Source organism: Salvia splendens, chromosome 6 (genome assembly GCF_004379255.2).
Source record: "Salvia splendens isolate huo1 chromosome 6, SspV2, whole genome shotgun sequence".
Classification (NCBI taxonomy): Eukaryota; Viridiplantae; Streptophyta; class Magnoliopsida; order Lamiales; family Lamiaceae; genus Salvia; species Salvia splendens.
The window spans coordinates 23,257,925-23,267,463 of record NC_056037.1 but is presented as its reverse complement, the minus strand read 5'-3'; the positions used below and the strand labels follow the sequence as shown (position 1 = coordinate 23,267,463).

General features: G+C 39.8%; 1 protein-coding gene across 1 annotated transcript; it reads left to right on the top strand.

The window, feature by feature from the left end:
- Positions 1-7,812: 7,812 nt before the first annotated feature.
- LOC121808984 lies at positions 7,813-8,715 on the top strand. Its single transcript, XM_042209538.1, has one exon. The coding sequence runs from the start codon at positions 7,813-7,815 to the stop codon at positions 8,713-8,715; it is 903 nt and encodes a 300-aa protein (XP_042065472.1).
- Positions 8,716-9,539: the final 824 nt, after the last annotated feature.

The following is a 9,539-nucleotide window of genomic DNA, read 5'->3' as shown; positions in this document are numbered from 1 at the left end:
CAAGTAGTGAAATTCATGCCCCTATTGATTATTCAAATTGGACTATCCCTAAAGAAAAAGTAGAAAATTTCTATGATATATGGCTCATTGATTTTAGAACTTCCTTTTCTATAAGAACTCATGAAGAAACTAGAAGCATATTGCAAAAACATAAAGTTTTCCCCTCCTTAATAGAGAATCTATAAAAAGATACAGGGAACAGAAGTATAGATATGCTCATTTTGGTCATGCTCAAATTGCTGTCAAATCTTTGGTTCACATAGGAGTTGATACTCCCATATATATTGCTCTAAGAGATAAAAGACTCAAAAAATATCAAACATCTATTTTAGCTATGGTTCAAACCAATATATGTAATGGTCCTATATACTTTAATTGTTCTCCTAATTTTTCTGTAGATCTTACAGATCCCATGATTCTTGAGTCTCTCATCCTTGATGTCCAAATACAAGGAGATGAGTTTCATGAATGTAAAAATTTTGCAATCATGTTTAGGGTCTATCTTAGACTTATGTCTTCAAACTTAAATCCTAAATTCAGTAGGAATCCTTTTCAAAAAGGAGAAACTATCCTCTTACAGGTTGATGCAGAACAATCTACCACCTATACTCCTAAAAGACTTAAATGGAATGACATTACAATTCCAAGTCAGTTTATCATAAAAGAACCACAAGCCCCTAGAAACCTAGAGAAAACTGAACCATCTGAAATCATTGAAGAACCTGATGGAACGGTAATACTCAAATTTGATAGAACAAATTCTTTCTCAAATTCCAGAAACAACAGGAGTTTTATCTATGAAAGTAGTAGAGCCTCCTGTTCTGATATGCCAAGCACTTCGGAAAGAAATTGGACTTTTAAAACCCCCATACCTCAACCAAATTTAACTGTCGAAGAAAATATAGGTGACCCTTACTCACCTACTAGAAGTACTATGGTCATAGCTTTTAATGAAGAATTTAAACCTGATATGATTTATTTAAATGAAGAATTAAACAATCATTTTTACAAAGAAAAGGAAAAATGGTTTAATATGTTAGATCATAAGATTAGAAGAAAAATTAAAAAAGAATGGATAAAAGAAATGAAAAAGATAAAATCAAATTTTCTTTTCTACGATTTCATAGCTATATTTCTATCCTCTTAAGGCTGGAATAATTGTTTCAAATAGCTATATTTCTATCCTCTTAAGGCTGGAATAATTGTTTCAAAGAATCCACGATTGAAGTTAATACAAGTCTCACTAAAAAATGGTATTCTTCTAAAAACGATACTGTTATTTCAGCAGTTCATCCCCCTCTTCAATCCTTAAAAATTCAAACTTATAAAGGAGAAATAATTGCTAATCCTTTCAAACAAACTAATGTTAATGACCCTAATGCAAACAAGGGATTTCAAAGAATTATCCAACAAAACAACTACGCAAACCAAATTCTTAATACTATTGCAAACCAATTAGATACTATTTCTACAAACGGTTTCCCACCTGTCAAACAAAGTATTCTTAATGATACTTCTAGACCTTTTTTCAAAAGTAATGACATTTTAAAAAACAAAAGAGTCACTTTTAACCCAAAAACTTAGTGAACCAGGTACTTCAAATACCAATGTTATTAAAGAAAATCATGAATCAAGTACGGAACAGTCAAGTTATTCCTCTTCAGAGGAAGAAGAATCTGTCAAAACCCTAGAGGACATCTTCAAAGAATCTGATAACTTCCCCCCAAGATAAACAGAATTTTCAGGGGAAAAAAGTTTAATAGTAATAAAAATTATTATAATAAACTTTCACCAGCTGACATGCTTTATGGAGAAAGAGGATAATTTCATAAATCTAGCTATGATGGGAATTTGATAACAAAATGGAATATAGATGGAAAATCTGAATATGAAATCCTTAATACCTTACAAGAAATGAGAATGGCAAAAATTGCTTATAGGTATAATGGAATTACTGAAAAAGAAGCATGTGTCCTCCTCGTTTATGGCTTTACAGGTCAATTAAAAAATTGGTGGGATAATGCTTTAGATTTAGAAAACAAAGAACAAATTCTTAACCATATGGTAAATATTGAAGACCAAGATGGAGAAATCAAAGAAACAAGCGATGCTTGTGATTTCCTTGTTGTTACCATTTCAATGTATTTTATAGGAAATCCTAGGGAAGAATATAATAGTTCTTCCATAGTTCTGACCAATCTTAGATGTCCTTCCTTATCTGATTATAGATGGTATAAAGATGTTTCATAACTCAAGTCCTCAAAAGAAGTGACTGTAATCAAGTTTTCTGGAAAGAAAGGTTTATTGCATGCTTACCTAAACTTTTTTGTGAAAGAATAATACAAAAAATCAAAGATGATATTAATTCTGAGAATATTCCTTTCAAAAATATAACTTTTGGTCAACCTTTTGCCTTTGTTAAGAAAGAGTCATTACAACATCATAAGTTTATTTTATAACATAACTCTTTATATTTGGGTTTACTTGGCCAACAAGTAAACCATTTCAACCCAAATGTCCTACAAAGTCCCGGGTGATTAATGGCTTTTGGTGAGATGTCAAGTCCTAGAATAAAGCCATCCTTTCGGTTCCAAAATATGTGGGTTCGACATCACTTGTTTCTTCAGGAAGTTGAAAGGTGCTGGAGGGAGGGAACTGGTACTAGTGGCATGATTAATGTCCAAATCAAACTTAGCCGGCTTAAGAGGAGCTTGAGAATATGGAATCGAGTGGTTTTTGGAAATATTTTTGAAAGATTGAAAAAAGCCGAATTGGAGGCCAAGGAAGCTCTTGAAAGATATGAGCAGAACCTTCTTCCTGAGCTTAGATCAGAAATGAACAAATCGGCAGCTGAGTTTTTGTTAAGGTTAAAGATGGAGGAAGATATTTGGCGTCAGAAAGCGGCTTTGAAATGGGTGGCGGAGGGAGACAGAAATACAAGATTTTTTCAAGGCTGGGTAAAACAGAAACGGGTAAAATCAAGAATCCTCTCGACTAAGGATGGAAATCAGACTCTAACTGAAGATGTTGATATTCGAAGCTCGGCAGAAAAATTCTTCAAAGGTCTTCTTTCTGATGATGTGGGATTCTTAGAGGAGCCAGATCTAGAAATCCTCCATACCCTCCCTTCTCAAGTGAACATGGAGTTTTTGGAGAGGGCTCCTACTATAGATGAAATAAGGAAGACCGTCTTTAGTATCAATGCAGAAAGTGCAGCAGGGCCGGACGGGTATTCTGCCCTCTTTTTCCAGGCTTGTTGGGAGATCATAGGGGCTGACGTGGCTGCGGCGGTGCTGGACTTCTTTGCGGGATCTCAAATCCCAAGAGGTATTGCGGCAACTTTAATTGTTCTAGTTCCAAAAAAGGAAAACCCTACAAAATGGGCTGAGTTTAGGCCGATTAGTTTGTGCAACGTAATGAATAAGATTATATCCAAGCTCCTTGCTTCAAGGATGGCCCCTCTATTGCCTTTGATTATTGCTCCTAATCAAAGCGGTTTCATCCAAGGGCGTCTGCTAAGCGATAATGTGCTATTGGCCAAGGAGATGTTCGATGAGATATGGAAAGGTGTGGCCTCACCAAATATGGTTCTAAAGCTGGACATGGAGAAAGCTTATGATCGAGTCCAATGGCCGTTTTTACTCAAAGTTTTAAGAAAGATGGGCTTCTTGGACAGATGGGTAAGATTTATTGAAAACTGCATTTCTCCTTGTTGGTTTTCGATCCTAATTAATGGGAGCGTGGCTGGTTTTTCAAGTCTACATGAGGTCTCAGACAAGGGGACCCAATCTCTCCCTCTCTGTTTGTCTTGGCTGCTGATTATTTGTCAAGGTTGCTTGATCGCCTCATTCTGGGACGTAAGGAAATGATGTTCGCATGGCAAGATATACCTTGGGGATTTCTCACTTGGTGTATGCAGATAACATTATTATTTTTTCTCAGGCTCAAAGCTCGGCTATTCTAGAGGTGAAAGAATGCTTAAACCATTACATGGTGGTCTCGGGACAGAAAGTAAACGTGGGGAAGAGCTGCTTCTTTCTTGATAACAAGAATATCGCTTGGGCAAGAGAAGTGAAAGAGGTGAGTGGTTTTCAGCAAGGAAGTCTTTCGTTCCTTTACCTTGGAGTTCCTGTTTTTCGGGGACCGAAAAAGACAAGCTATTCATGTTTATCCATGATAAAATATCGGCAACAATCCATAGTTGTAGTCATAGGCATTTGTCTTTTGGGGGTCGTCTCACTTTGATAAGGAGTGTTCTTGGGGCCCTCCCAATGCATATTTTTCAGGTGCTAGATCCTACAAAGGGGGCGTTGAGGAAGATAGAACAAGTGATGGCTCGCTTTTTGTGGGGATCTTGTAATTCCTCGAAGAAGACCCATTGGATTAAATGGCGGAGAGTATGCCTCCCTACCGATGAGGGGGGTTTGGGTATCAGAAGCTTGGCAGATTCAGTGGAGGCCTTTAGTATCAAGATGTGGTGGCGTTTTAGAGAGCAGGATTCTATGTGGGCTCATTATATGTTCCAGAAGTATTGCTCAATCTCCTTCCCGATGGTGATGTATAGATCAAACAGGTTCAGCCCGATGTGGAGGAGGATGTTCAAGGTTGGAAATATTTGTCGGGAGCAGGTTCGTTGGGTTCTTGGATATGGCAACATTAATGTATGGTATGACTCCTGGGTCCTAAATACACCCCTTGCAAGCTTGTGCAGCTCAAGCCCAACATATCCCTCGTTGAAAGTTAACGAGCTCTGGGTGGGGGAGCAGTGGGATTAGGAAAAGGTGAGGCTGCTGGTGGAGGAAGAGGGTTTTCGAGGAGATTGCTGAGAAGATTCTTCAAACGCAGCTTTCTGGAAATGGGGATTTCTCATTAGCTTCGGCTTGGGATTTGGTAAGGAATAGAGCAGGTAAGAGGCTGATTTTTGAAATGATTTGGGGTAAAAATATTGGATTATCAATTTCGATGTTCCTTTGGCGTCTCCTGGCAAATAGGATCCCTGTAGATGCAAAGATGCAATGGAGGGAAATTTCTCTTGCATCGAAATGTAGATGTTGTGAAAAGCCGCAGGTTGAATCAAGATTACATCTATTTGTTAATGGCGAGGAAGCTAGAAGAGTGTGGCAACATTTGGCGAGGTGGTTCCCACAGGTCCCGCCTTTCATGGAAGAAGGGGAGAACATTGAATTGAGATTTAGGTGGTGGCAAAGAAATTTGGGAATTCGGGCTGGGTACCATCTATGCACCATTATTCCTTGCTTGATTTTATGGTTTATCTGGTCGGAAAGAAATGAAAATGTGCACCGGGAGAAAATTTTTGAAGTGGAGAATGTGATTAGGAGGGTTACTTCTCACTTGAGAAACTTGGTTTTGGCTAAGGTGTTAGGTCCAGAAAGTTGGGAGAACTGCTACCCGCAACTGGGGGTGATGGCTGATGGGGTACGTAAGGTTAGAAGGAGGGCAGTGGGAAGGGTGCTTTGGAGGCCTCCAGATGCGGGATGGTTGAAGCTCAATGTGGATGGTGCATTTTCTCAGACAACACAAAGAGCTGGTGGCGGAGGGGTTCTGCGGGATTTTAAGGGCGATATTATTTCTGCCTTTTCTGCAGGTATTGAAAGGAATTCAGGTGTGGAGGCTGAGGTTGTGGCTCTCCTCCTTGGAGTGTCTCAGGCCAAGCAGCAGGGATGCAGGCTGTGGATCGAGATGGATGCTGAAAAGGTGGTGCGCTGGCTTTCTTCAGGGCAGCTCGGTCCAATGGAGGTTTGTGCTGATCTGCTAAAGATCAAGAAAGCGTTGCATGATTTGGAGTGGAAGGTGTCTTACATTTTCAGGGAAGGCAACAAGGCGGCAGATTACCTGGCTGGGGCTGGACTGCAGGCTGGTGAACAGGTTGTCTTTACGGATTCCACGGCGCCTCCTTAGGTCAAGGCTCTTTGTAGACTGGATCAACTAGGGTTACCGAATTTTTGATTTTGATGGGGTACAGAGGTGGGGAGGTTGGTGAGGAAGGTGCGGGGCTGGCGCTGGAAGCTGATGTGTAGGAAGTCGTGGCTGGTTCGGTGTCTGGAAGTGGCTGCTGGTTTCGGTTTTTGCTGCAGGGTTCCTGGTGAGGCTGGCCGAATGGACGGAGGTTCTGATTTTGTGGATCAGCTGGATTTTCCCTTTGGTTACTTGGCAGACAGAGATGGGGAGGTAGGGGTAGAAGGCGCGGTGCTGGCCTGGGGTGGCGCTGGGGATTGTTGCTGGTTTGATGACTATGCGGTTTCATCTGATATGTACTTACTTTTTGTTTCCCTTTGTAATAGTTGTTTTGTTTGTTTGTTGCTTCTTGCAAGACAATCCACTTTTGGGATGGTCTTTGGTAAAACTCTTCGGTTTTGATGATATATAGGGAATGAGGGTCCTACTCAACCCTCCACCGTGAAGGTGTTCGATAAAAAAAAAGTAAACCATTTCAATCCAAATGACCTACAAACTTTCATTATACAATCTTTGTTAGGTACTAAATGACATAAAAAATAGGATCTTTAGGTCATTACTACATCATAGAAATGTCATAACGTATAAGCTTATTTTGAAACATAACTCTTTATATTTGGGTTTACTTGGCCAACAAATAAACCATTTCAATCCAAATGACCTACAAACTTTCATTTTAAAATCTTTGTTAGGTACTAAATGACATAAAAATAGGATCATTTGGTCATTACAACAGCATAGAAATGTAATATCGTATAAGTTTATTTTATAACATAACTCTTTACATTTTGGTTTACTTGCCCAACAAGTAAACTATTTCAATCCAAATGACCTACAAACTTTCATTATACAATATGTGTTAGGTACTAAATGACATAAAAATAAGATCATTTTGGTCATTACAACATCATAAAAATGTAATATCGTACACGTTTATTTTATAACATAACTCTTTATATTTGGGTTTACTTAGCCAACAAGTAAACCATTTCAATCAAGCATGTCGGTCATTCCAAGGATGGTTGCTATGCTAATGGGGAGAGGGAAAGGCCAATGAGAAGGAACTACAAACCTCTGCTGGGTAGGGGTGTTTTGAGGGATCTGGATGAACAGGGAAATAGCATGGGTAAGGAAGTTGAGAGTTCTGTTTTGGAGAAGGCGACTGCAGGAGTGGTTGAATATGGGGTGAAGAGTGGTTTTGAGGTGCTGAATGAAATGAGCTTTATAGGGCAGCCTGGTTGGGGTAAGGGACTGGGGTCTGCCTTTTCTGGTTACCGGGAGCAGGGGGATGGCTTCCAAACTCAAGGGGGAAAAGAGGGAAAATGGGGAAAGGGTCTGGGGGTTCTGGGGATTCGCCAAGAGGGAGTTCGGAGGAGAGGGGTTCTGGTGGGGGTAGTGGTCGGATGGGGGAGGAAGTACAAGGGCTCTCTTCGCCAGGATGTGTCTCTAACAGGTTCTCGCTGCTGAGTTCCCTCCCAGGGGATTCTGTGGGAAGCTCTCTGATGGAGTTGGTTAGTGAATCACCCCGAGTTCGTTACTTGAAACTTTTACCGAATGGGGATTATGATTATGAAGCATATGAAGATGAAAAGGACTGGGAATGTGAGGAAGATACTGAGAATGAAGCTGGACTTCAGGCTGAAAAAAGAGAGGCTTCTTTGATTCTGGGGAAGGAGGGTAATGAGGATAGTAAAGGGAAGAAGGGGAAGCCTAACTCCCTGGCTCCACCTGTACTTTGTTGATATGTCTCTTAACATATTAATATGGAATGCTAGGGGTGTGGCAAACATTAACACTCAAAGCATCATCAAGCGTTTAGTGAAAGATAATAAGATTATGGTTTTGGCCATTATTGAACCTCTGATAAAGCCGAAGCCGGATTTCTTTAGCAGGATCTTTGGTCTTCAATTCAAGGGATGCAACTGCAATGGGCAGATTTGGATTTTTGTGGCTGAAGGAATGGAAGTTGATAGGTGGGATGATTCAGAGCAGATCTTGCATGCTCGGTTCATTACTTCTATGATACCTGTCCCTTTCTTTGATTCGGTGGCTTACGGGAAATGCTCTAGAAAAGGAAGAATTGGGATGTGGAGCAAGCTCAGAAAGCTTGCTGCGAAGCTGGATGGTCAGCCTTGGTTGGTGGGGGGCGATTTTAACATTTTTGTTTCTGAAGAGGAAAGACAAGGAGGTAATAAGAAGAGAACTAGGGAGATGATGGAGTTTGTGGAAACCATCAGTGACTGCCAGCTATTGGATGTAGGGGCTGATGGACCTAAGTTCACATGGGCGAGGGGAGATACCTTTGAGAGGTTGGACATAGTGCTTATTGGAGAAGGCTGGGCAAATGTGTTTGAAGCAACAAGAGTTACCAATCTTCCAAGAATTCTGTCAGATCATTGCCCTCTTTTGATAGTGAGCCGAGTCCCTGGCCCGAGAATTAGGCCATCCTTTCGCTTTCAGAGTATGTGGGTAAGGCATCATTTGTTTTTGCAAGAGGTGGAAAGATGTTGGAAGGAGGATACTGGCACAAGGGGAATGACAATTGTGCAACTTAAGCTGAGCCGGCTTAAAAGAAGCTTGAAAATCTGGAATCGTGTTATTTTTGGGGATATCTTTGAGAGGTTGAAGAAAGCTGAAACAGAGGCCAAGGAGGCTTTAGAAACTTATGAGAAGGAGCCTTCTCCTTCGCTGAGGTCTGAGATGAATAGAACCACGGCAGAGTATCTGTTAAGGCTGTGACCTACAAACTTTCATTATACAATATGTGTTAGGTACTAAATGACATAAAAATAGGTTGGCTTAAAAAATGTCTAACAGCCAGTTCAGTTCCAATATGATTTTGGAACCTCGCCCACCATTTGACTTTATAGACCCTTGTCAGAGAATAAGGGGTAGGGTCTGGATAAATTTTCTCAAAATTGAAATCCCATGCAAAAATCCAAGGAATTTTGAATTCAGCGTGGAAGACGATGAGCTTTTGATAATTTTTTTGAGTCGAAAACTCTGCAAAGACATTAAAACCTTCTTGAATTTGAAGAGGAAGAATTTTGATAGAAGACCCCATTTTTCTCCACCAATCAACAAACCAGACGAGAGGTTGTTTATCACAGTTGTGGTGGAAAGTTATGAACCAAGAGTGGTTGAAGGGTCTAACTAAAAAAGCTCTAAACCAAGCATTCTTATGATCAATGTAATTATACCCCTGAGCTGGGTGGTTAACTGGGAATATTTTGAATTCATTAGGTCATTTGGATTGAAATGGTTTACTTAATGGACAAGTAAACCAAAATATAAAGAGTTATGTTACAAAATAAACTTATACGATATTACATTTCTATGATGTTGTAATGACCAAAAGATCCTATTTTTATGTCATTTAGTACCTACCAAAGATTGTATAATGAAAGTTTGTAGGTCATTTGGGTTGAAATGGTTACTTGTTTGCCAAGTAAACCCAAATATAAATAGTTATGTTATAAAATAAACTTATACAATATGACATTTCTATGATGTTGCACTGACCAAAATGATCCTATTTTTATTTCGTTTAGTACCTAACAGAG

Bases quoted from the DNA above. Each gene is read 5' to 3' on its own strand.
- LOC121808984 (XM_042209538.1), top strand. From the start codon at position 7,813: ATGGTTTTGGCCATTATTGAACCTCTGATAAAGCCGAAGCCGGATTTC.